At 34.3% G+C, this 25,258-nt stretch overlaps 5 protein-coding genes and 1 long non-coding RNA gene across 15 annotated transcripts; all 6 read left to right on the top strand.

Moving 5' to 3' along the window:
- Positions 1-3,353: 3,353 nt before the first annotated feature.
- On the top strand, positions 3,354-5,613 carry LOC104700667 (putative serine/threonine-protein kinase PBL6). 2 transcript variants are annotated; one of them, XM_010416200.2, is made up of 5 exons: positions 3,354-3,723; positions 3,931-4,169; positions 4,274-4,463; positions 4,577-4,968; positions 5,058-5,613. In XM_010416200.2, exons 1-5 carry the CDS (start codon positions 3,570-3,572, stop codon positions 5,448-5,450), a joined length of 1,368 nt encoding a protein of 455 aa, XP_010414502.1. In that variant the 5' UTR covers positions 3,354-3,569; the 3' UTR covers positions 5,451-5,613. The 2 variants fall into 2 exon arrangements, with proteins under 2 accessions (XP_010414502.1, XP_019083097.1); XM_019227552.2 differs by having other exon boundaries at positions 3,372-3,723; positions 5,081-5,613.
- A 125-nt stretch (positions 5,614-5,738) lies between these two features.
- On the top strand, positions 5,739-8,874 carry LOC104700666 (uncharacterized). Its single transcript, XM_010416199.2, has 7 exons — positions 5,739-5,977; positions 6,222-6,701; positions 6,812-6,900; positions 7,046-7,145; positions 7,761-8,015; positions 8,233-8,351; positions 8,446-8,874. The coding sequence occupies exons 1-7, from the start codon at positions 5,822-5,824 to the stop codon at positions 8,726-8,728; spliced, it is 1,482 nt and encodes a 493-aa protein (XP_010414501.2). The 5' UTR covers positions 5,739-5,821; the 3' UTR covers positions 8,729-8,874.
- A 22-nt stretch (positions 8,875-8,896) lies between these two features.
- On the top strand, positions 8,897-10,026 carry LOC104700665 (psbP domain-containing protein 2, chloroplastic). The gene is made up of 3 exons (XM_010416198.3): positions 8,897-9,340; positions 9,420-9,575; positions 9,654-10,026. Exons 1-3 carry the CDS (start codon positions 9,041-9,043, stop codon positions 9,918-9,920), a joined length of 723 nt encoding a protein of 240 aa, XP_010414500.1. The 5' UTR covers positions 8,897-9,040; the 3' UTR covers positions 9,921-10,026.
- Positions 10,027-11,154: 1,128 nt separating this feature from the next.
- LOC147941011 (uncharacterized) lies at positions 11,155-11,686 on the top strand. Its single transcript, XM_087458344.1, has 2 exons — positions 11,155-11,572; positions 11,634-11,686. Exons 1-2 carry the CDS (start codon positions 11,155-11,157, stop codon positions 11,684-11,686), a joined length of 471 nt encoding a protein of 156 aa, XP_087314470.1.
- A 4,945-nt stretch (positions 11,687-16,631) lies between these two features.
- LOC104700664 (WUSCHEL-related homeobox 3-like) lies at positions 16,632-18,316 on the top strand. The gene is made up of 2 exons (XM_010416197.3): positions 16,632-17,054; positions 17,574-18,316. The coding sequence occupies exons 1-2, from the start codon at positions 16,632-16,634 to the stop codon at positions 17,868-17,870; spliced, it is 720 nt and encodes a 239-aa protein (XP_010414499.1). The 3' UTR covers positions 17,871-18,316.
- A 3,236-nt stretch (positions 18,317-21,552) lies between these two features.
- LOC104700663 (uncharacterized) lies at positions 21,553-25,067 on the top strand. Of its 9 annotated transcripts, none has more exons than XR_015561684.1 (8): positions 21,553-21,949; positions 22,561-22,610; positions 23,212-23,269; positions 23,495-23,589; positions 23,688-23,854; positions 24,251-24,403; positions 24,500-24,539; positions 24,671-25,067. It is a non-coding gene; the product is annotated as an uncharacterized LOC104700663 (long non-coding RNA). The 9 variants fall into 9 exon arrangements; XR_015561685.1 differs by having other exon boundaries at positions 21,662-21,949; positions 23,685-23,854; XR_015561688.1 differs by having other exon boundaries at positions 21,663-21,949; positions 22,564-22,610.
- Positions 25,068-25,258: the final 191 nt, after the last annotated feature.

The following is a 25,258-nucleotide window of genomic DNA, read 5'->3' as shown; positions in this document are numbered from 1 at the left end:
GGTTTCTCAAAAACAATATAGGGCACATTTTTCATCCCTCATTTATTAAGATTAATTAATTTAAATGCACAATTATATTCATCCATCATACAAAAAAAGAGTCTCAAATGATTCTAAAATGTTGCATTTGAAAAATTTATAGACAATATTTTTTCGAGTATATATAAAAAAAAAAGACAATTATGTTATGAAACTACTATATAATAGTGTATGAGACAAGAAAAACAAGGTGGAATAGAAGACAAGAGAGGAATATGAATAATGGAGTTTATTATGTTTGTTCTTCTTACTCTCCTACGTACACCATTATTATTCACTAACACTTCTTCCTATTTATAGTGAAGTAAACAAAACATGAGCCACCTACTCATTAGTTTACTCATTAGTTTTGGTAATGACAAGTAGAAAGATATAATGACAAATGTTACACTTTAAGGATTATGTAATACTACATGGACAAGTGTAATGATATGTGTTTGTGATGGAGTAATCATACTTGTGTTTCACAATAAATTATTCATATAAAAGATTTGTTTTCATTAGAGTTTGGCATTTGATTTGAAATAAGATGATTTCTTTTTGTTTTATATAATTTACAACTTACCTTCTACTTGAACTTGTTTATAAATTTTCTTTTGGTGCATGACCAAAGTATTCACACACACATACAAACACACGTCTTCATAAACATTTTAATGCATTCTTGATTCATGAATCATGATTAACTAACTATTTATACAATATTCCATAAAATATGTTGTATATTCACATTTGCACTCCGATGGTCAAATTATGGTGAATTTCAGTATGGTGGTATTGGTTACAGGCTTTCAATGTTGATCACTTAGATTTATATGTTTTCTCAATTCTTATGGTTCACCTAAGATGAAAATAAGATACAAACTGTTAGAAAAATTAAAATATAGGTAGGTTTATTTCTTCATCCTAATTTCATTTACCCAAATGCCTTTGAAAAAAAAAAAAATCGTTTACCCAAAGATTTTTCTAATTTGTACCTTCTTAAAAAGGGATTTCGCTCCTTGAGTACTATGAGCTTTAATTTATCTACAGACTCATGTATAAGCTAATTTACGTTGGTGAAAAAGAAAAAAGAAAGAAAAAAAGGTTGAAAGGTTAGAAAGAAAAAGATTTGGGCGGTCTAGGGTTCGGAAAGATTCACCAATTTAATCAAGCACTACTGGCAAAGCAAGCTTGGAGACTGCTTAAGCAGCCGGATTGTGAGCACTCAAGGAAAGTGCTTTGGCTTCCTTCTGGTGGAATTCTTGTGAGCACTCAAGGAAAATTCACTGGCAAAATTGGGACAAGCTCTGTCTTCCAAAAGATTTGGGTGGTCTAGGGTTTAGAAAGATTCACCAATTTAATCAAGCACTACTGGTAAAGCAAGCTTGGAGACTGCTTAAGCAACCGGATTGTCTAATGGCAAGACTTATGAAAAGCAGATATTTTGAAGAAGCTGAATTTTTAGATGCAATCATAGGCCAAAGACCTTCCTTTGCTTGGATAAGAATATTGTTTGGCAGAGAGTTACTAAAGAAAGGTCTGATAAAGAAGGTTGGTAATGGTAAGTCTCTGAATGTGTGGATTGATCCATGGATTAAAGACAATGGCTATAGAGCTCCATGGAGAAGAAATCAGATCTTTGAAGTAGGGTTAAAAGTCTGTGATCTGATAGATCCTCATTCAGGGTTCTGGAATAGAGAGATTTTGGAAGAGTTGTTCCTGCCCCAAGATATCACTAGAATACTGGCCATAAAACCGATATTTACCCAAGAAAATTATCACATTTGGCAGTTCAACCAAAGTGGAGATTTCTCAGTAAAGTCGGCCTACTAGCTCGTGGATCAAGAGGCAAGCACCACATTGATAAGGGAAGCTAATGTCCAACCTTAGACGGTCAAATTGAAAAAACTGATCTTGACCCTTCAGACCGACCCAAAAATTAAAGTGTTTCTCTGGAAGGTTATCAGTGGTATTCTGCCTGTGGCGGTAAATTTAAATGGCAGAGGAATGAGTGTTGATGAGACCTGTCAGCTTTGTGGTGAACCAAGTGAATCAACTAATCATACTCTATTTCTCCGTCCTTTGGCAAGACAGGTTTGGGCCCTTTCAGACTTTCCTTTTCCGGAGGCTGGGTTCCAAAATGGTACAATCTTTTCAAATTTCTATCATCTGCTTGAGAACAGAAATAACACAAGATGGTTGTCCAATCTTCGCAAAAGTTTCCCTTGGATCCTTTGGAGACTATGGAAAAACAGGAATGCCCTTAACTTTGAAGGAAAGAATTTTTCACCATTGGAGACGGTTGAGAAAATCAGAGAAGATGTAAAGGAATGGTATGAGGCTTAAATCCTGGAGAGGGAGGAGGAAACTTCGATTGAACAAGAGCGGTCTCAAGGGCTACAAGAAACAATAATGGTGGGCGGGCTTTGGAAAAAGCCACCTAAGGATTGGCTGAAATGCAATGTTGGTTCCTCTTGGTAAAAAAGAAATCAAGTTGCAGGGGGATCATGGGTTCTAAGAGATGATACAGGGGAGGTTCTTTTGCACAGTCGTAGGGCTTTTGCAAACATCACTTCCAAAGGAGACACAACTTTAAGAGTTTTACTTTGGTCTATGGAAAGTATGGCGAGTCATGGGGTGGACAATGTCATATTCTCATTCCAAGACAAAGCACTGGTTGGAGCAGTCTCTAGACCGATTGCTTGGCCTTCGTTTAAGCCGCAATCTGTGGCGATAAACAATTTTTTGAAACCTTTTAAGGAGTGGAAGTTGGAGTTGGAAATAGCTGCAGCAAACAGAGGAGCAAACTTTATAGCTCAGAGTGTCACTGAGGATATGAGATACCAATCAGATGTAGCTTCAGGGTACCAGAGTGGTTACGTACTGTCTTCTTGGAAGAAAGAGGTTTGTCCCCTGTTTTAATTGGCAGTATTTTGGTGATAGTTTTCTTTTAGAACAAGAAACTTTCAGGGAAGGTATTTTTTGGTGTATAAAAGTGTAGGCTCCCTTTTGGTATAGTTCCCTATTGTATAATATAAAGGGATTCTAGTTGTAGGCTAACTTTACCTGCTCTCTTTGGATAGTAGTTAGCTGTTGTAACTCATCGGTTCCATTGTTGGAATAATATAAATTTCAGACGTCAAAAAAAAAGGTTAAAAAGAAAAAGAGAATTAACCAGAAAAAGCTTTGACCGAGCAGCTCCCACATTTTTATCACTACTTTACAAAAGACACAATTTAACTGCACGAACCTCATTGGTTACTATTAATAACCCTTACGATGCACCTTCCCGCAGACAATAACTACGTTTCTTCTTTCCTTTAAAAAAGTTCAAATTAAGCATCTCTCTCACTTTGCCCTCTCCTCTTCTCTCTCTCTCTCTCTCTCTCTCTTTCGTAACTCTTCCTCTTCTTCTTTCCCCAAAAATCAGATTTTTTGTTTTCCCTTTTCCATTTTCCCTTTATTCTCTGTGTTAATTCTAAATCTCTAGGGTTTTTTTTCCTTCTCCAACGAGAGAGAGAGAGAAAAGCTTCTAGATTTTTTCAGCGATGGGTTGTTTCGGACGCACCGTGAAATCAAACAAACGATCAGAGCCCAAAACCACGAAGAAGAATGATGTCACCTCCCCAAAAAAACTCACCAACGATCCTAACATCGTTCATAAGAACATCAATCGAGACAACCAAACGCAACCCAGCTCAGGTTTTTCCCAAAAATCCGATTTTTATTTCTCTCAAATTCTGAATCTTTCGATGTGGGTGTTATCTGTTTTAGTAGTTTTCGATCTGGGTTTCATTTTGTTTTTTGTTTCGCTACATTGCATTAAAGCCGTTTCATTTGTTAGGTTTTGTTGTGTTCTTCTTTGTTTGTATTCATTCATGGATTCATCTTTGTGATGTGTTTGTGTAGATTGTTTAAAAGTTACTCTATGTGGAAATGTAAACGAGGAAGTAGATACTAAAGAGGAGGATCAATTAGCTTTGGATGCAAAGGATACTTTGGTTGAAGATGAAGTTTCAGGGAAGAAAGCTCAGACTTTTACTTTTGGACAACTCGCTGTTGCTACCGGAAACTTTAAGTCAGATTGTTTTTTAGGTGAAGGAGGGTTTGGTAAAGTTTACAGAGGTTTCATTGAGAAGATTAATCAGGTTTGTTTGTTTATGTGTCTTGTGATGTATAATCAAACATTGTGGAATGTGGTTAGCTTGTTAGAGGAGGATTTTTAAGAGTTTTTGTAATGGTGTTTCGATAGGTTGTTGCGATTAAGCAACTTGACCGGACTGGTTCTCAAGGAATTAGGGAATTTGTGGTTGAAGTCTTGACGTTAAGTCTTGCTGACCATCCGAATCTTGTGAAGCTTATCGGTTTTTGCGCTGAGGGTGTTCAGAGACTATTGGTGTATGAGTACATGCCACTAGGGTCTTTGGACAATCACCTCCATGGTATGTTTTATATACCTCAACTCATATAGCTTTCTCTAAAGCAACATGACTTGTTATAAACATGTTTTGTTGATTATGTTATAACTTGTTGTCGTATGTTCTGTTTGCTTTAGATCTTCCTCATAGTAAAAAACCGCTAGCGTGGAACACTCGGATGAAAATTGCGGCTGGTGCAGCGAGAGGTCTAGAGTATCTCCACGATACAATAAAGCCTCCTGTGATCTACCGTGATCTCAAGTGTTCGAATATCTTGCTCGATGAAGAGTATCACGCAAAGCTCTCAGATTTTGGGTTAGCTAAAGTAGGACCAAGAGGGAGTGAAACTCATGTTTCCACAAGGGTTATGGGAACATACGGATACTGTGCTCCTGATTACGCATTAACAGGACAACTCACATTCAAATCAGATGTATACAGTTTCGGTGTCGTTCTTTTGGAGCTTATCACTGGAAGGAAAGCGATCGATAACACGAGACCACGTAACAAACAGAGTCTAGTCGAATGGGTAAAGATAAAGTCTCTCACTTTATTATAAATTTTGCTTTTCCTCCTTTATCTAGCTGAGCACAGTTCACACTTTTGGTAACCTTACAGGCGCGTCCGTTGTTTAAAAATAGGAATAATTTCAAGAAAATGGTTGATCCGTTGATGGAAGGAGAATATCCAATTAGAGGAGTGTACCAAGCACTTGCAATAGCTGCAATGTGTGTTCAAGAACAGCCTAGTATGAGACCGGTGATCGCAGATGTTGTAATGGCTTTGGATCACTTAGCTTCTTCCAAATATGATCATGCTCATCATCATAGACGAAAGCATTCTAATGTGACAGAGACGAGAGGCGACGATGAAGAGAAGAAAACACTACCCGAATCTAATGTGACAGAGAAGAGAGGCAATGAAGAAGAGAAAATAGTAGTACCCGAATCTAATGTTTGTGTGGAGGAAGAGAAACAAGAGATCAAGATTTGCTCAGATCAAGCGACTTAATTGATCAGCAATGTTTCTTTATTTTGAACACAGAACAAAAAGAGATTGTTAGAATTTTTTTCTTTTGTAGAAATGCTTATTATGTAAGCAAACAGTTTTGTTCGATTTAGAAATGAAGAAGATGTCACGTGAAGCTATCAAATAAAAAACCGGTTTATCACAATCAATTGAAAGGTCCGGCTTTTTCCAAACCAAATAGCCCGGTTATTGATACTCCAAATGACATCGTTAGCCTTATAACTTCTCCTAAATTACAATTATACCACAAGTATATAAAGGTTTAACCCGGAACAAAGAATCCGGAAGCGAAGGCTAAAGTTAAGAGCAACGGCCGCCGCGAAGCTCTAAACCTCCAAAGAAGTAAAATCACAATGGCGAAAGGCGACGATAATGTGCAGAGGAAGAAGAACAAAGTGACGAGGAAGAAGATGAGTAGAAAGAACGATTCCGCCACTGTTTCTGCTCGCATCGCTGCCATTATCGCCGCCAAGAAACGCCGCAAGTCTGGCAAACGCAGCATGTGTCAGGTATCATCTCCTCACACTCTTTTACACACACACTATTCGATTCGATTTTTAGGGTTCTATGAATCTGTATATTTCTATTAGCTCAGCTTGAGCTTGAACGACTTTTGAAAAATTGGAAATGTTCAATTTGGTGAAGAGGAGTGTCTGTTTGAATACTCTTAGGGTTCGCTGAAACTGTAAATTTGAAATTGGAGATGTTTTTGGTGAATTAATGCATCTGGTTTTATATTATTGAATCTTATAGGGAATGTGTTTTAGTCTTCCTACACCTCAAGACCCATATAATGAGAGGCAGGGTAAACCTGATATCACGAAAAAGAAGAAGAAGAAGAAGAATAAGGTGAAGAGTAGAGATAAAGAAGACAAGAAACCATCTCCTATGTCTATTGACGGTGTTGAGAAGATGGATGGTCCATCAAAGTTTCTGATGTCAAACCTGAATGAGATAGAGAACTCGTTTCGCAAAGATGGCACATACAGCGAACAGCATGACAAGTTCTTGTTCACTAGCACTTGGGGAATTGAGTTCTGGAAATGTTTCTTATCTGGGAAAGATATTGTAGAGACAAGTGGAATGTCTTCTACTGTTGAACAGATTGCGTGGATTGTTTCAACCGCAGCAGATGCTATTGCTAAACGGGAGAAAGACGAGGAGGAGGATGAGTCGATTGGTAACAGCCCTTTTCTTTTGTACCTTGTGCCATCTCAGTCCAAAGCTTCTCAGGTTAGAATCATAACGTCTAGCTGCGTGACTGTTTTCTTTCTTTAGTACAATAGGCAACAGCCCTTTTCTTTTGGGACATAATGCAGCCATTTTTATTTAATCATGCTTAGGTTCGATCGGTTTGTAAGGCACTGAAAGGTATTGGAATTCACACAGTGAGCTTACACCAAGGAGCGTCACTAGATCATCAGATTTCCGGGTACATCTAACCAGTCCATTACCTGTCTTTTTCTTTTTGCAGTCAAGTCTCTTTTACATATTTTCCATGCTGTTGCTACATGAAGGATAGGATACTAATCTTTTTTTTCCTTTCCAATTCTGACAAGCTGCCTTTCGTGCTGTAGATTGAAAAGTGTCGAGCCTGAGTTTATAGTTGCTACACCTGAGAGACTTTTGGAGATTGTCAACTCGAAGGGCGTTGATATATCGGGTGTTTCATTGCTGGTATGCTAAAATCTTATCTCCTGTTTCATTAAACTGCAGTCCAAACATTTCCAAATCGTTTTCCTATAAATAAACGTACTAGGCTTCACATTGAGGCTGGTTGGCAGGTCTTTTTATTTATTATGAATGATGTAGTGGATGAAGCTGGTTGGCAGGTTTTTTTATTTGTTATGAATGATGTTTGTTAGGTTTTGTTTCTTTTCGAGCTTTCAAGAATATACCACCAACCAACACCATCTCCTGCCTGATTCTGAATAATTGGCTCAGTGTTTGTCACACTAGGCCACTATTAATTGCTTTGGGTAAATTCTTACTGGTCTTGGCGGCTTTCCCAACATCATTCCGAGTTTCCTGTTTTAGTGGAAGTCTGATCCTTATAGCTACATATCTACTTAGTCCACACCTTGCCATAAGAAGAAATGCTCATTTTCATGGCAGTTTTCTCTGTGTTTTCATGTCATGGAGGATATCTATTGGGTCTTAACTATAAATATGTTTCTATTTTTCTGGATATCAATAGGCCTCTCTTTAACTCTACGTATCATGCTATGGAGTCTCTGCATCCTATATTTAAGAGCATTCAACACTGCTAATTGGTTTCTCACACTTACACAGGTCATCGATGAACTAGGTTCCCTTTGCAGTAGTGGTTATCTAGATGCTGTTAAATCCATTAAGCAGGCCATTTCCAGCAAACACCAATCAGTAGTTTTCAACGATAGTTTTACTGCTACCACTATTCCGGCAGTCCAGGGTCTTTTGGGGAGATCAATCAACAGAGTTACCGTCAGTGATTCTGTTGCCAGCCAAGGCTCTTATATTGTCCAGACTGTAAATGTCTGTTCAACAGAAGATAAAAAGCTAGAGAAGGTATGATACCTTATTTTTGTATCTACAATACCATAGACTTAAAGTTTTGTGAATGTGAGATAATAAGAAAGTAAAAAGTTGTTAAAGTTTAGAATTAAAAACAAACAGTTACAGAAGTAGCATTCACTAATAGGGCTTACATATAAAAAGTGGATGGCTCTTCTACTGTAATATGTGAAGTATTTACTAAAACCAAATATTTACGTTTCTGTCGCAGTTTGCAGAGCTTCTGGATTCAACTTCGTCGAAGATAATACACATTATTACAAAGGAGGAAAGTTTCGGAAAGATAAGGGCTCTACTTAAGCTCAAGGGTATCTCAGAGGTCCAAAAGAGGTAAGAGCTTATCAACTTTACTGTATTATTATGGAAGGTACCATAGCTTTTGCCATACTAATTTGTTCACTTTTTCTTTTGGCTTTGGCTTCAGCCGGAAACCTTTGGCACACTTGATTGATATCGAACAGTTGGATACAACAGTTATGAGGGACTTTGAAACCGTTCTACTTCCAGATTTTTTCCCATCGATCGAAATTTACACTCAGATTCTGACAAGCATGGCTAGAGAGAGCGTTCACGGTGTACTTCAAAGCTTTATAACAAAAAAGGAGGCCAAGTCTTATCAAGCTGGACCATTGGTGAATGTCCTGGAGAGTTGTGCTCAGAACGTGCCTGATCCTTGGAAGAATTTATCTGTTGCTATGTCTGATTAATCAGATGTTCTCCAAAAGCATTTTTGTTTGTTCCATTGAAGTTTAAGCTGCAGAAAATTTTGGGTAAAATGAAATTTCACTGTGAGTTTTTGAGTAAACCATCAAAGATTTGGGCTAATGATTCATTTTTTTTTGTTTGGCTGATATTTCTTCTTCTTAATCCGGATAGACCAAACCGATCTAAACCGATGTATATCGATGTGTACCATCGAATGTAGATTGGTAGCTATTTGTGTAAAACTAAAAGATCCGAATAAACCAAAGATTGGGACTTTAACGGCAAACATGTGATAAGGAGGAGGAGGAAGCAAAATGTGGTCGTCAAGCTTCTTAGCTTCTCCTCACTTGCCTTCTCCTCCCAAATTGGCTCTCTTCTCATCATCACCGTCTTTATCTCATCACAAGATCCATAAGCAGCAGATACTCTGCTTTACCCAGAATCCTTCATCCACCAATGGCATCAATCTCAGCAAGAGACACCTAAATCTCTCGATTCTCACTCTTTTATTCAATGGGCTCTTATTGGATAAGGCCAAATCAACCGCAGACCTTCAAAGATACACTGATTCCAACAATGGCTTCACTCTTCTCATACCCTCTTCTTATACCAAGGTACAATTCGAAACTGAGTTACAAAAAATTTGTGTATTCACTCACTCCAAATGCTAATTAATGAATGGGGAATTTAAAGGTAGAGAAAGCAGGAGCCAATGCTCTGTTTGAAGAACAAAACAATGGAAGCAACAATATTGGAGTTGTAGTGAGTCCTGTCCGTATAAAGAGTCTTGAAGACTTTGGTGATCCTCAATTTGTAGCTGATAAGCTCATTAACGCTGAGAAACGAAAGGTTCGTCTCCTTCTCAAAACCCCTAATAGAAAATGTGTTTTGGTGGAAAGCTTTATGTGGGTTTTGTTTGAAAATTAGGAAAGTACAAAGGAAGCTGAAGTTGTATCATTTGGAGAGAGATCAGGACAAGGACAACAACAACAACAAGTGTATGAGTTTGAATACAAGATTGATAGCACGAGAGGAGGGATCAAGAGGGTTTTCTCGGCTGCATTTGTGAGTTCTAAGAAGCTTTATCTATTGAACGTTGTTCATTCAGACAAACCAGAGAACCCTTTGGATTCAAGTACGAGGATGTTGTTGGAACAAGTTCTTCACTCCTTTGATGCTCTGCCTCTCACATGACACGACTCGCCCCCAAATAAAAACTATGTTTCTTGTTGATGGGCTCATTCTTGCGTTGATGGGCTTTTGTTGAACCCAATAAATCTGAGATTTCATTTGTTACAAATACTGTTTTCCTAATTTTTGTGTGTGAATAACATGCAAATACAAGTTTTGAATTCCGATAATGACACAACAATAACACTATTGTAATCGACTTATAATTGCTGTATCATATATATGTATTTGTTTGAAAGCCTAAATGAAAACAAAATCTTTCACAAAATAATTAACTGTTTAGTAGTTTTTTTTTTGTCAGACAAATTAAATGATATATACGTATAAAATAAGAAAGAAGAAGATGTGTGACACTTATGACAATTTGTGATTAATTTTGGGATAGAATTATCATATCTTACGGTCTATATGTTTTTCTGTTTATCAACAGTAACTAAGGAGAGAAACTAATTTTTTTTCCACACCGACGATAATGATAATAATAATTCTAATATTTTCACCTTAAATAATTCACCAAGTAGACAAACATAGGTGAAATCTTAATTTTTCCCTATTGAACATAATAAATTCTCTACATTTTGGTTTTGACCGCTCCTGTTGTGGTCATTCATGTATTCATTTTTTTTCAAACATGAGATATCATATATATAGATATATGGCATATAATGCGATAAGGTATATATATTCATGCAAAAAAAAAGATGCGATAAGAGTATATATATCTGTATACTTACCATATACTATATGGTTAGTTAATTCGTGATGTGATTGTTCATGTACAATATAAAAGTTTTTATGAGTTATTACGATTGCATGAACTTATAACTATATAGAAGTCGTTTCATATAATAGTTTTGTTGAACGATTGACGTATCGATCAGGCAAGCTCTGTTGCAGTTAACTATATTAATTTAAATTTCTCCAAACTGAAAATTATAATTATGCTAAATAAATTTGTTATTTCTGTCTGAAACATCACATTTTAACATAATGTTTTGTAAGTACGTTTAAAATAATCCATTAATCACACGAGGTGCGAAACAATGAACACATCGGCTACGGGAAGCTGATTAGAGACAAAATCTTCTGGGAAGCAGATTTCCGTTCCACGGGAAGCTGCATTTGGAAGGGTTTGTTAAAGCTACGTCCACTTGCAAGGCCGTATGTGTTCTGCAAAGTCCACTCAGGAGAACAAGCCTTGTTTTGGCACGACAACTGGACGGGACTTGGTCCCCTAATGGGTGTCATCGGGGATCAGGGTCCAAGAGTCACGGGTATCCCTTACCAAGCTAGGGTGTGTGAAGCCTCAAGAAACAACAGCTGGACTCTCCCCAGAAGTCGACACCCACTTGTTCTTTTGCTTCGAGCTTGCCTACAAGGACACAACCCTCCACAGCAAGGCTTGGGAAACGATACTTACCAGTGGAAGACTGATCCAGAGCAAACTATTGACACTTTCTCTTCGCTTAGAACTTGGCGGCATCAGCATCCTCCTGGTAATTCAGTCCTATGGCATACTCAGATTTGGTTCAAAGAACGCATTCCTAAAATGGCGTTCATGGCTTGGCTTACTGTCCAAAATAGGCTCACTACACGCGATAGATTGATTCGCTGGAGTCTACCTGTTCCACCAACTTGCCTCCTATGTCAGACAGGTGCAGAATCACAGAACCACCTATTCTTCATTTGTCCTTATTCTCTAAATCTTTGGAATAGATTCTATGAACGATTTCAACCCCTTCCTCCAAGTACTTTTGATGGTTTTGTAAATTGGATTAAGTCTCCCACCACAAATAGGAAACTTAATTCAATTTGCAAACTAGTTTTCCATGCTTTGATCTATGCTATTTGGAAAGAGAGAAACTCTAGACTCCATGGTCCTGCTTTCCGCTCAGAAGCCCAGCTCCAACGAGATATTCAGCTCCAACTCCGGCGTAGACTCTTATGGTTGGACCGAAATAACTTACCTCCCCCCCCCCCACAAGCTGATTACCTATGTTTATGGTTCACTCACTTCCAAGCCTCATAATGTTTTACTTCTGAAATGTGTTCTTCTCTAATGTAATCTCCAACTCTTGTAAAGTTTCCGTTGCTTATTAATGAAAAAGGTATCTATTTAAAAAAAAAAAAAAATGAACACATCGGCCATTTACAATAACCATATAAAAATTATTACTTTTATTGTTTGCTTGTCAACATGCATACTTGTGGTCGTGGAGATGAAACCTGCTGGTAACAAACAAACAGTATAACTAACTATTAAGTTTACTTGATATGGTTACATAATCAAATCAACTATGTACTTTAACGACAATACTATTTGAGAGAAATAACAAAGGAATGTGTCAAAATGTCAAAGTATGTGAGGAAAAGGTGTGTGTGGAGTGGAGGAGATATCAGAATTGAATTGAATGGGATAAGTAAGTAAGTAACTGCATTGACTCCAGAAGATTGGTTAATAAATTGTGTATGGGAGGAGAAAAGAAAGAAAGAACAGAAAAGTCAGCAATTTCAGAACTTAGAAAAGAAAGGTACGGACAGTGTCTGCCATATTTTGATCAGTCACTCGTCAAATCATCTCTCTTTTTTTGTTTTAATAGTTTTTTTGTATGTTATTTTTCTTCTTCTAGCTTAACCTTTTTGTATTTTGTTAATTAACTAATCATTCATATCTAATATCTTATTTCTGTAACGTGTCATATTTGGTATCAAAAGATTCAAACCTGAATGGACTTTTAAATGATGATTTTATATTCAACTGCTGTTTTGCGATTATTTTTATTAATTTTAATTTTTATGAACGTACTTGTTCAAAATGTTACAATCTTCATGTTAGAAATATAAACTATTTAAGTTCATAAAATGTAGTTTCTCAATTTTACATACTAATTAGGACACACTTTTTTTTTTTTTTGATCAAACTAATTAGGACACACAACATCTTTAGTTACACATCAAAATTTGAAATACAAACCATAAAACTATATTATATCCAAAACATAGATAAAATGTTTGGATACAATTACACCAATCTATATTTTAAATGTTTAGTGTGACACCTCCAGGCTTCTGTGATGTGAGTCCTCTTCTAAGATGAAAAAGAATCACATACATGATGTACATATTGATGGACAAAAATAATCTATTGAACGGTCACTGTTAGAAATGTATAAATATATATGCAACTAATTAGAACGTGTATCACATACATTAACTTTGACGGACTTGGGATGTTAAGGTCTCTTTCGTTTATCCAGAAGATATAGTTTAGTTTTGATATTGGAATCTCAAAATTTTTAGGCAAAGTTGACTTACACACTGACACGTCGCTTATAATCATAACTCAATAATTTTAGCTGAAAAGAAACATTTAGACCTCGACAAGAATGAAATGTCTTGGACCAAAATCATTTAACTTTCGTTTTCATGTATACATATCAATTTTCCTAAAGAAAGCGTTTCAAATTTCTTAAACTGAAATATTAAAAGTATATATTTATCATGCTTCTTATAAAATTATACTGTCACATATGGATTTATGTAAGCAATATTTAAAATTCAAGACAAAACAATCGAATCAAGACTTTAGAAACTGAACTATCCAAGTGATTAGTTTTTATTTGTGAACAGATAAACGCAGTAAAATTACATAAAACTTCCTGATGATAACTGACAAGTATTTGTTTACGAAAACTTTGTGAATGATCAACGATGTAATGAATTTCGCTAAATATGAAATTTTAGCATATTTTCAGTCGAATAGATGTGATTGTATCTCAAAAATGGAACCGAAATGGTTATGTTTTCTTGAAGTATAGTAACTTGAAAAAATGAGTTTGACATTCTTTTTGAGATAATTTATATGGTCCAACTTCGCAGTAACTTCATCTATTGGTACGTCGTTGTTGTAGGTTTGCGAATCTTAACTAGTTTACAGATTAGTTATAGTATATGATTCAATGTATATGCACGTACGTGTGTACGTGAATGAAATTGAAAAAAGACGGAAGCATACGTACGAGCATCATCGTGCAATAAAGTGTTCTCATAGAATTTTTAGTTTGAAATAGAGACAAATGGGGACAAAAGAGAGGAAATGCGAAACAGCAAAAGAGCTGTTTGGTATTTTACCAACAGTTTAGGATTTAATAAGAATGTTGACAGAACACTACGCATTTATGTGAATGAATACAACATTTTTTTTTTTAATCTATAGAGAAAATAGAATTGAAAAAGAGACAGTACTGTTAAAAGGAAATGCAGAGGCAAATTGCAATTTGTCTGCATGCATGCATTTATAGTCTTGTCTCTTAGTGTTTTTTTTACAAAAAGAAAAAAAGGAGCAAAAAAATATCGAATAAGGAATGTATACATGGTAATCTAACATAATATTAGTGTAAACATTTTAAAATTAATATTACTAATTTTCTACTCTCTTTGTTTCTAATTAATTAATTTATTTTGACTCATATTAAGAATATTTACTAAAATTTAATCAGAAATGCATTATTTTGTGATTTAAGTTTATCAGTAAAATCTAAACCAATAGTATATATATAGATATATATTTTTGAAGTTTACAGTTTATCAATAACAACTAATAGATATTGCATTAAAAACCTCAAAAACAATATATGATTTCAAACAAAAGTTTTTCCTAGAAAATTGATTAATAAAGAGAGAGGGAAGGAATCATTAGTAAGATTATAGGAAAAGATTATATTGGTATCACGTGTTACGAACAAAAAATATCTGCAAGATCAGCTCAAAACCTTGTGAGTTTTTGAATGTCTTTTAGTGTATGTATATACACCTTCATGGTATATGAATTCATTAAGAATATAACATATTTTAGATTTTGATTAACAATATTGTATGTTAGTTTTAGATAATTCGTTATGAAGTCCGGAACGAGTAAACCTAAACTTAACTAACTAACTATGGTGTTTTCGTTACCATATATATCCGTCCAAGAAATTAAATTGGATTTTTATTTACATAAATGGAATCATGGAAACATAACATGATTCAAGTTATAATGTCTGCATTTACCGACCTGAAACTTTCTTCACCAAGCCAACCAAATCAAAGTATAAACTAATTAGTTTCTTTTTATTGAAATGTTATTTGCGTAGACTTTAAAATTTGGAACTTCAAGACGAGAACATAAATATCCTCTAAGGCCCCAAAAAAAATGAATATCCAGAATCAAGAATGTTGACAGAGGGGCAGAGACAGGGCTTTAGAGCCTATAGACAACTAATAATAGGTGCGAATGCTAATGCATGCAATGTTTTTGCATGCAGACGTTAAAGTCAAAATGCTCAGTTTCTGGAGATTCTAAACAGACAATTCTATGCTGTGATGTGATATTTGAAGCAAAATTTTATGTATTGGTTTACAAAATCTGTTAAAATAATACATGTCAACTCTTACATAATATGGTATGTAAAATAAAATTAAATGTACTTATGATTAAATTAGAATGTGTATGTAAATCACGGAAACATAATTAAATACATAGAACGTGTATGTTTTCATTTCACATTGTTGTTACCCAATTTACTAACTTGTCTGTCCATGTAAAGATTGGAGAAGATTTACCCATTTTATTTTTTCTTTTAATATGATGTGTCAACGTCATCCTGTAGAGAGAAGTAAATCATAATAAAGTAATTATGACATAATCATTTAAGTTTCTCCTCATTCTCCTTTCATCCTCTCTCTCTGCATCATACATGCAAATTCACACAGATATATACATATTTATCTATTCTAGGTCTTGATATGATTGATCATATTTTAGTGATAATATCTATAAACCATAAAAATGTAGTTTTATCATTTGTTAATGAGTACTGGCGTTTTTCTTTGTCTTGTATGATGTTTTATCTTTCTGCACAAAACAAATATAAAAATACTAATAAGACTGTGGTTTTTATGTTTACACAGATGGATGAGTCAATGTCTTAATTAATTGTATGAGAAAATTGTACATATTTTTTATAATAAAAAAAAACCTATTGAATGATCCACCTCGACAACCCATGCACCTTCATTGTTTCTCTTTGATTTTTGTACCTCTTCTCTCTTTTCTCTATCCTCTTAATTAGTTGGCATATCATTAATTAAAGAATGTCCTAAACTCTTCTACAAAAGAAGTGTTAATACATATTTTTACAAAAGTGATTATATATCTAACGTTTCTATTTGAAACCAGTGATGTTTGAATTATTTGCAAAAGATTTGGAAATAAGATAGTTCACATTATGTGATATGGCATATAAATCTCTCCTACATGTATTAATATACACTACTGTATAAGAAAAGTGAAACCCCCCCCCCCCCCCCCCACAAAATAAACTTTGATTGGTGAAAACTATAGTTATTCCAAAAAAATATATTCCTTTATACGTTATATTCAAGATTTACAGAGAGTACGTATTAATTTGGAGCATATGGGATGGGCCGGTTTCAGTGTAAAACATAAAAAACAATATAGTACAATCTTCTTTCTTTATGTTTATTTTCTGTCTAACCCTTCCCTCTCTTGCGTCCCTTTCCCAATGCACTTTAATATTTATAACTTTTACCATTTTTTCTCTAACCATATAAACATCTACACACGCACATCTCATTCTCTCTATATATATGTAACCCTAAGTGTGAGTGTGGAGATAGCATATCAATATTTGTTTAAACAAAAGTATTAATATGAGTCCTGTGGCTTCAACGAGGTGGTGTCCAACGCCGGAGCAACTGATGATCTTGGAAGAGATGTACCGGAGCGGTATACGGACTCCGAATGCGGTTCAGATTCAACAGATCACAGCTCACTTGGCGTTCTATGGCCGGATCGAGGGTAAAAACGTCTTCTATTGGTTTCAGAACCATAAGGCTAGAGATAGACAGAAGCTGAGGAAGAAGCTAGCCAAGCAACTTCATCAACAACAACATCAACTTCAACTCCAACTTCAACAAATCAAACCAAAACCAATATCACCGATGATCATGTCTCAACCAGATAATAATAGTAATATCATTGATCATCATATTCCTTACCATCATCATCGCCCATATGATCATATGTCCTTCACTTGCTGCTCTCACGCTTCTCCCATGTGTCTTCCTCATCCGGTATGTATATCTAATTGTATGCCTTTTTTTGTTGTTAAGCTTTATTCTTATATAGTTAAATTTTGATGCAAATGTTATGATAAAAATCGGCCTTTCATGGATATATAACCAAAAAAACCATTCGAAGGTTTGAACCTACTCTATGCTTGATTACAATACCATACATATCTTGTGTTATACAAAAGTTTTACATGAAAAATTTGAAAGCCTCAAGTGAGAATACTCTTTTTTTTAGGGGAAGATGAACTTGTTAATACTTTTTTTTTTCCTCTTTTTAAATATTGTATATTGATCATTGTTTTTTTTTAGCAACTTAAGCTGGTGGGCTATATATATATATATATATATATTTTTTTTTTTTCTACAAACACTCCATTATAATAAGATTACATGATTACAAGCTTCCTTTGAAAGAAAGCCAAAAATACCAATAAATTTACACAAGAGGAGAGATAATCTAAACATATTGTTCTCAACACATATTGATCACTGTTATATGCATTTTTATGGAAAATATAGGGAAATGGAGGAGAAGCTCAAAACAAAGTGATGAATGAATATTATTGCACCAAAAGTGGAGCTGAAGAGATGTTGATGCATAAACAAATCACGGGTCCAAACTCATCGTACGGTCGAGATTGGATGATGATGATGGATATGGGCCCACGACTATCATATCCCTCATCATCATCAACATCAACATCACCCATTCCATGTTGTAACATGATGATGAGCAGTGCAAAGATACCATTGAAAACCCTTGAACTTTTCCCAATCTCATCCATCAACTCAAAGCAAGACAGTACCAAACTTTAAAGAAAAGACAACAAATACAAAAGAGATTCTGCAGGTGTTTCATTCATGTATCAGTACTGTATGATGTGTCAAAGGGTAAGAAGAAAACAAGTGTACTTGAGGGTAAAGTAATAGCCGTTGGATACAATTCGTTGAATAAACTACACATCTCTCTATCTCTCCTTTCATATGTCTCTATCTAGCTCCGCAGTAGAACTAGTGGGTAGTTTCTTTTAATTAATTTTGTTAAAAGTTTTTTTTGTAAGATCTTTGATGGGGCTAGGAGTTATTATGAGTTGTTAAAATGGGTGTCTTGGTTTCTGTAATTGCATGCATGCATGCATGCATGTGTAGGCTATTGTCTTTAGGACTAGACAGTGAGAAAGATCTCCTTTGTCTAATGTGTAACTTCACTCTTTATTTTGATGTGGTCACCTTTTCTTTTGATGTGTACCATGATTCTCTCCTTTCTCTCTTTTATTTTCTCTTAATAATAATAATTTTAAAGTGGTTACAAAGATTTGCTGCTTTCTGTTAATTAAGGCAATTACAACTTCACATCATTATTATGAAATGCCGTGTATATATATATATATCCATCATACACATACACACATGATTTGATTATAGTATTAGTGTTTGACAAAAAAAAAATCGTATTTTGATATAGTATGACTATGGTTGAATAACGGAAAATTTGGGCTAAGAAAATATTATGGGTTTATTTTTTAATTAGACTTATAACTTCTCTTCTTTTTTTAATTAGACTTATAGTATATGATGTGATCTGAGGAAAATATAGTTTACTCAAACAAATCGATATAATTCAATATATATGGGATGGGAATACTAATGTTCAATAAAGTTGTGATGGTGATTGGTGATTGTTGAGTGCGTGATTGTGATTATGTTGAATAAATTTGTATAATTATAGAATGTGTCATAAATAACAAACCATTAGTCCTAGTTAGGAGGATATTAAACACTGTTTGATTTTTTATGAATTAATTGTGTATTGTTTTGAATATAAGAACCCATGATCTTTTAGTTAAAATTTTCTCTTCCAATGGTAGGTTCTAATTTTGGGTCTCTTATTTTTGAAAATATTGTTTTTTGAAATTTAAAATTTTTAAATAGAATAGAAGTGGTATAAATGTGTAAACATTTAAGATATTAGAAAATAGAAAATATTGTATTTAATTAATTTTTAAACATACAAAGCATAAAACATATTACAATAGAAATAGAATTCATAAATGGAGAAAATGATTAATTGTAATATAGATTTGTGCCAAATTTTTTGAAACCAAGAACTCTTGAAACATAGTCAAGGATCATAGATTACATGTAAATTCTGGCTTGTTTGTACTGACCACAAGGCATATACTCTAGCTGCAGAAGTTCACCGCATTAAGTTTATCCTCTCTATCATCAAAAAGAAGTTAATAAGATCTGAATGGAACTTTACAAGGAGGAGATTGTTAGACTAAAGAGTATTTGTTTTGAGACCGTGAATTAACTTTATTTCTCTCGTACATCAGCTTTTGAATGATACATCATGAAACCAAAACACTCGAGAGGAGATACATATGCATCCATATATACAGCTTCAGAAAAGAGTTCACAGAAGATGTAAAATGGATGGATATATCATCGTCACTGAAATTTGAAACCAAAACAAAAAGTGATAAAGAAAGGAACAAACAAAGAAAATCCAGTGACTATTGACCCCTATCTCTTTTGGGGACTACTTAGTTTGCTGCAGCGAGTTCTGCAGTGATAATGAAACTTGATTTCCCAGCTTGTCTCAAGTACTGAACATCTCCATTCATCAGCTTCACCAGTTTCCGGCTAACCATCAAGCTTAATCCTTCTTCTGACACATCTTCCTCAGTCCCAAACATTTGGTTTAGTAAAAACTCGGGTATCCCAGCTCCCGTCTGCGTTAACCTGTTTTCATCAACCCAATATCCTCAATGCACTTCTTTTTTGTTAACATCATACTGTGCATTCTAATTAAAAATATATTACCTCATCTCTAAATTAGCAAGATGCACAGAACGTCCAAGCTGATCTTTCCTCAAGGAAGCTGTAACAGTTAGCTGACCTCCGGATGGTGTAAAGTTAACAGACATCAACATGAAATCTTTAGATTTTGCATCTGAGAGTCAAATAAGTGGCATTATCAGAAAGAACACCAGACAAGATCAAGCAACAAGACACCAAATTCAAGAATATTGTATTAAGAACATTGTATTATACCTTTTTCTAGTTTGTCAAGATAAACACTCAAAAGAATCCAACTCTTTATCAGCATTGGTTTCAACTTTCTGATCAATATCATCTCCAGCTGACATAGAAGGCTTCTCATCCTCGTTCCAAAGTTTCCCAAAGTAAGAATCTAACAGTTGAATTCTCTTTTTGGTAACCTTGTTCTCTGATGACGCCCTAACCAAGCATAATTTTCCTCTAAGCGAATAGCAATACGGGATTGGTATTTTACAACTCTTCATCCTACAATCAATCCCTGCCAAGCGTGGTTGCAGCAGCCATTGTTCTATGTTTAAGAACATTACTGCTACCACCAGACGAAAACGTCTTGAACCATTTGAATCAAACAATACTTCTCCTTTACAAGGAACTTCATGGTGAAGAGGAAACAGTGCCTTTTTCTTCAGGTCCTGTCCATTTTAGAGCAACATGTCATCATCATATATCTCTTCATTCACCAAAACCCAAAGCAGAATTTCACAGAAACATACAAAAACACGAACTTTAGAAATGCATATGTCAAGTTTTAAAAAATCGAAACTTTAGCTCAGCCCTCCTAAGAAAATCATAGAAACCTAATTGGGATATAGAGATCAGATTCAGGATAATCTCATTGGGGCATTTAATCAAACAACAAAAGGGCATAACTTTTTCAAGAACCCAACAGCGAAACGAGTAACAAAAGCCAAGCTCTTTGAAGTGAGAAATTGTCTTCTTCCTCACCGTTTCCTTCAGACTTGTCGTCAATTAACGAATTCGAGAGAGTAAATTTTTTAAACCTGCATGGGTGATATTTATAAGAAAAAATTAAGATATAATATAGTTAAGTGATATTACATGTATATTATTTTAAACTAATCTAAATATTTTCAATAATTTGTTTAGGTGTGTTAAATCAAATTTGGATTCGGACGTTTGTACGGGATTATATTCATGAATACAATTATTTGATATAGCATTGAGATAATAATAGTTTCACCAAGAAATCCGGATGACATGAAATTCAGATCAAATATGAATCTAATTAGTAATTAATTAGATTTTTATTAAATCCATAAACTATCAACCGGATTAAAAATACCAAAAATTAAAAATTCTCCGTCATATGACCCAAATTGTCAAGTTGGTCAAACACATTCTGATAGACCTGTCTCATAATGAATTTTATATGTTTTTACCCGTAGTAAAAATTTTATTAAACTTGTAAATTATGAAATTTATAAAATCAGTAACAATGATTAAAACCCATGAACCTATCAAACCAAATTTATAAAATTAGCAAATATTGATACAAACCAACAACCTAATGACCTAACAAACTGGTTGGTTCTGGTTCAATAATCATTCTTTTAGACATATTTTAGGAATTGTCATATTTTTCCTAACATAACATAATTCGTTTCATAACATAACATATTAAACGTACAATATTATTATTTAATTAAGTATATTGTATATTTTTATTTATCATAAATCTATACCCAAGTAAATTTTTTTTTTTAACATTTATTAAAAAGGCCATTGTTAGATAAGAAGATCCCCCCATTCCGATTAGATATTGTGTGGGTTCATCGTATCCACACAAACGTCCCTTTTGACTTTTGAGTCACCGTCACCATGCCGAGAAGAATCATGTCACAGATGTTTCACTTCGTCGATCGATAATCTCTACCGCCGAACCATCGACTTCTATCTAGCAATTATCAACAGACCCGTCGGCTTCTATCTTTCCACGATTACCAGAACCGTCGGCTTCTATTTTGCCGCTAATCGATCAACCATTTGAGCTTCTTCTTTCGTTATACCTGTACACTTCAGCTCCATATCAGGTGAAAAATAGTTACTAAAAATATTCGTTTTCAGATCTTGGCTAGGGACTGTATAGAGTCTGGATAAGATGTAATTCACTAAGTTTACATCACCACATACTCATGCCATACATTTAGGAGGATAGTTAAAAAATTTGTGTTAGTCCAAGTTTATGAGATACATGCTTTGACATAACAATAATGTGCCCATAAACTTTCTTTCTTGGTTTGTCCAAAAAAAAAAAAAACTTTCTTTCTTTAAACTGGACGTCTTCGAATAATCTTAGAATATTTAATTTCCATTTTCAATTTGGATAGAAAAATTGATATGCCCAATTTGATTTGAATCCATGACATGCAAGAATTCAATGCTTTACTATAAAGTATTTCTTTCATTTATTGATTTTTTTCTAGACTCTATGTCAAAGTAAAAATGTGTTATATGTCTTCATACTTCATTATGATTTTAGGATTCATTTTATAAGATTAATTTTGTAGGATTCATTTTGTAAGATTAATTTTGTAGGATTCGTTATGAATTAAGATCAACTATACCATCGATTTCAAATCTGGAAAAAATTTCTACGATTGAAAAGATTACCTGAATAATTTGTTTTCCCTTCTGATTGCAGTAGCTCATCAAGTCTATCAAGTATGGAAGTTGATGCTGTCGTACCAAAAGGTGAGATATTAAAAAATAGTGTTTTGAATGGCTTATGGTTACTTAGCAAAAACCAAGATAAAAGTTAGTTATATATGTTTACCTTTTTTTATTGACAAACCGTTGTATAGAATATGTGGGTAAACCACATAAATCTGTTTGAACCATAAAGAAAACATATTAGAACAAACCAAAAATCTTGTATAGTTTGATTCTTACACGAAGCAAAGTAAAAACAAATATTTTGACAGGTTCTATAAAATTATAAAATATTGAAATACTAATTAGATTCTTCTTTTTTTTTTTTGGTCAAAACTAATTAGATTCTTCTTAACATGATTTATTTAAAATCAAATTAGATCTAGTATCGTAGATGAAGATATAAATAAATCCTTACCAATTGTTGATTGTTTGAAAATCCTAAGAGTTGAGAATTCTGATTTGCAGACTTATCAATTGTACTTTTCAGCTGCAAAATTGTTAGGAACACAAATTAAAAAACTTAAATATTGATGTAAAACATAAGAAAAAAGAAATATTAGTAGCTTATCTCTACTATATTCTTAGATACGTACAAATTGATATATCCAGTATGCTTAGTGAATTGCTTCCATGATTGAAGGATCCTGGTTTGGATGCTTGGATTTGCTAACTCGTTTTAAAAGCTTAATGTTATTAAGGTATGTGAATCCATCAATCTTTTTGTTTGTTTTGTGATGGATGTTTTTGAGTGAAAGACATTAGAGCATCTCCATTGGTGGTAGTTTAATCAATTTTTTAGAAACTTTCAGAATTAAAAGTAATTAAAAAAATGAAAACAGCGCTAAAAACTTAACCATCGATGCTAATTTAAGAGTTTTTAGAGTTGTATCTTAACTATAACGTGTCGGTATGTGAGTGGCTAGGGAATTTTTTTTTGTTTCTTTGTTCTTTGCCGTCGTCTCGTCTATATCGCTGGCGTCGACTACAAAGTGGAGACCATAGTAAGAGCTCATACAAGGTAATTCATCTTCCTTTCTTATTCTTAAATCATTGAACCTCTTTTGTTTGGGAATGTTTACAGAGAATCTTGTTTGTTTCTCTGATTTGTTCTAGTAGAGAAATATAACCACAGTGGAATCTAACGAGGAAGAAGTTAAAATAGCAATGAATATGGCTGAGAAGAAACTTTCGGAGAATGATTACAATGGAGCGAAGATATGCGTTGACAAGGCTAAGAATTTGTATCCGAACCTTGATTGGTTTGAAGTTAACTTTGTTACGAGGTTCGTATCTCCTTCTTTTATGTTGGTGATTTTGGGTTCCTATCTTAGTTTGATCGATGAATGGACTTGTACATCTGTGGGAAAAAGAGTTAACAATGTTAGGAGGACTTTGTTGAATAAATAAACGCTTATAATTGAGGTCTGAGTATAGATAGATCGAAGCAGGCTAAGATTAACTTCCTAGTTGTTCTGCTTAGTAATCATACATACTCATGTCTTTTTAGTTTGAATGATCGGTTGTATGTTTCTTACATTGAATGAGTTTCATGTTCAAGAAGCAATTGTTCTTCTGTTAAAGCCACAGAGAAAGACATCTCGTAATATATACATATATTTTCACTATCTGTCTCCATATTTTTCTACTCTAGCTATGGCGCCCATTGAGATTCATTGCAGGTTGTGCTTTCATCTTGGGAGTCAGTCGTTGAGTTGCAGCCAAGACTAGATGAGATATCGAAATGCCCTTGTGAAGGAATGATGGTGACTGCCGCTGCTTCTCCGTTTGATTTCTGTAGCCGCTACTTTGCCCCCAGATTTGGGATCAATGAGGTAATTATACCAATACAATCTTCAGATTAAAGAGCGAGTGATCGAAACAGCAAAAGAAAACATGACCTAGCTCTTTTTGCTTTTTTACTTAAAAAGGACCCTAGCTATGCACAAGTGTGATTTCTTGGCCTACCAGGTTCTCTCTCTTTCTCTCTTCTCCACAGGCTTTTGATACCACTTTCCAAAGATTTGGTTATTTTAAAATTGTGTGTTAGGCTTCATATATACAAATACAATTGTTCTTCTGTTATTCAAACTTGTTTGCAGCACCAAAGAATAATAGAAGATTCAGAAAGAATGAAGCACCAACCGTAATTTCTCCAAAGCAATATAAGAGAAGATTCAGAAAGGCAAGACAATGACTACTTACTTCCTCATGGTCCCTGATCAATGGTCTCCGCCTACTGTCGTTGCTAATGACTCCAGATCTGATCAACCTGAAGAAACCTCTCAAGCCGGTACACAAACAGAGTGATATAAGGAATCATCATATTGTAAAGTGTTTTGGGTCTTGTATAGATTTTGGTATTAGGGAAGACAATGAAGAAGAGAAGAAGTAGATATATACTTGCATACATGTAATTGTAATAGTTTAGGATCAATCATTGGACCCATGAAATTTCAAAGTTTCTTAATGAATTGCTTAACATATTATTTTTCAAAATTTATGACAAAATTCTTTTTAAGCAACTTTGTTAATGAGCAACCAATGGAGATGCTTTTAGAGCTTTAGGTTACTAAAAAGGTAGAACCCGAATGCTATATTTATATACAAAAGTTTGTAAACAATTGTTGACGATATTTAGTTTCTGTATTTTTCCATAAATTCGAATATCTTAATTTCGTATTCTATTT

The sequence above is a fragment of the Camelina sativa genome, chromosome 7 (genome assembly GCF_030686135.1).
Source record: "Camelina sativa cultivar CO46 ecotype springtype chromosome 7, ASM3068613v1".
In the NCBI taxonomy this organism is placed as follows: Eukaryota; Viridiplantae; Streptophyta; class Magnoliopsida; order Brassicales; family Brassicaceae; genus Camelina; species Camelina sativa.
This window is presented reverse-complemented; position numbering and strand designations above follow the sequence as displayed.

Coding starts and splice junctions, on each gene's coding strand:
- LOC104700667 (XM_010416200.2), top strand. CDS start 3,570: ATGGGTTGTTTCGGACGCACCGTGAAATCAAACAAACGATCAGAGCCC. Junction 3,724..3,930: donor CCAAACGCAACCCAGCTCAG/GTTTTTCCCAAA, acceptor GTGTTTGTGTAG/ATTGTTTAAAAGTTACTCTA. Junction 4,170..4,273: donor TCATTGAGAAGATTAATCAG/GTTTGTTTGTTT, acceptor GTGTTTCGATAG/GTTGTTGCGATTAAGCAACT.
- LOC104700666 (XM_010416199.2), top strand. CDS start 5,822: ATGGCGAAAGGCGACGATAATGTGCAGAGGAAGAAGAACAAAGTGACG. Junction 6,702..6,811: donor CTCAGTCCAAAGCTTCTCAG/GTTAGAATCATA, acceptor AATCATGCTTAG/GTTCGATCGGTTTGTAAGGC. Junction 7,146..7,760: donor TATCGGGTGTTTCATTGCTG/GTATGCTAAAAT, acceptor ACACTTACACAG/GTCATCGATGAACTAGGTTC.
- LOC104700665 (XM_010416198.3), top strand. CDS start 9,041: ATGTGGTCGTCAAGCTTCTTAGCTTCTCCTCACTTGCCTTCTCCTCCC. Junction 9,341..9,419: donor TACCCTCTTCTTATACCAAG/GTACAATTCGAA, acceptor GGGAATTTAAAG/GTAGAGAAAGCAGGAGCCAA. Junction 9,576..9,653: donor TTAACGCTGAGAAACGAAAG/GTTCGTCTCCTT, acceptor TTTGAAAATTAG/GAAAGTACAAAGGAAGCTGA.
- LOC147941011 (XM_087458344.1), top strand. CDS start 11,155: ATGGGTGTCATCGGGGATCAGGGTCCAAGAGTCACGGGTATCCCTTAC. Junction 11,573..11,633: donor TTGCCTCCTATGTCAGACAG/GTGCAGAATCAC, acceptor TCTTTGGAATAG/ATTCTATGAACGATTTCAAC.
- LOC104700664 (XM_010416197.3), top strand. CDS start 16,632: ATGAGTCCTGTGGCTTCAACGAGGTGGTGTCCAACGCCGGAGCAACTG. Junction 17,055..17,573: donor CCATGTGTCTTCCTCATCCG/GTATGTATATCT, acceptor TGGAAAATATAG/GGAAATGGAGGAGAAGCTCA.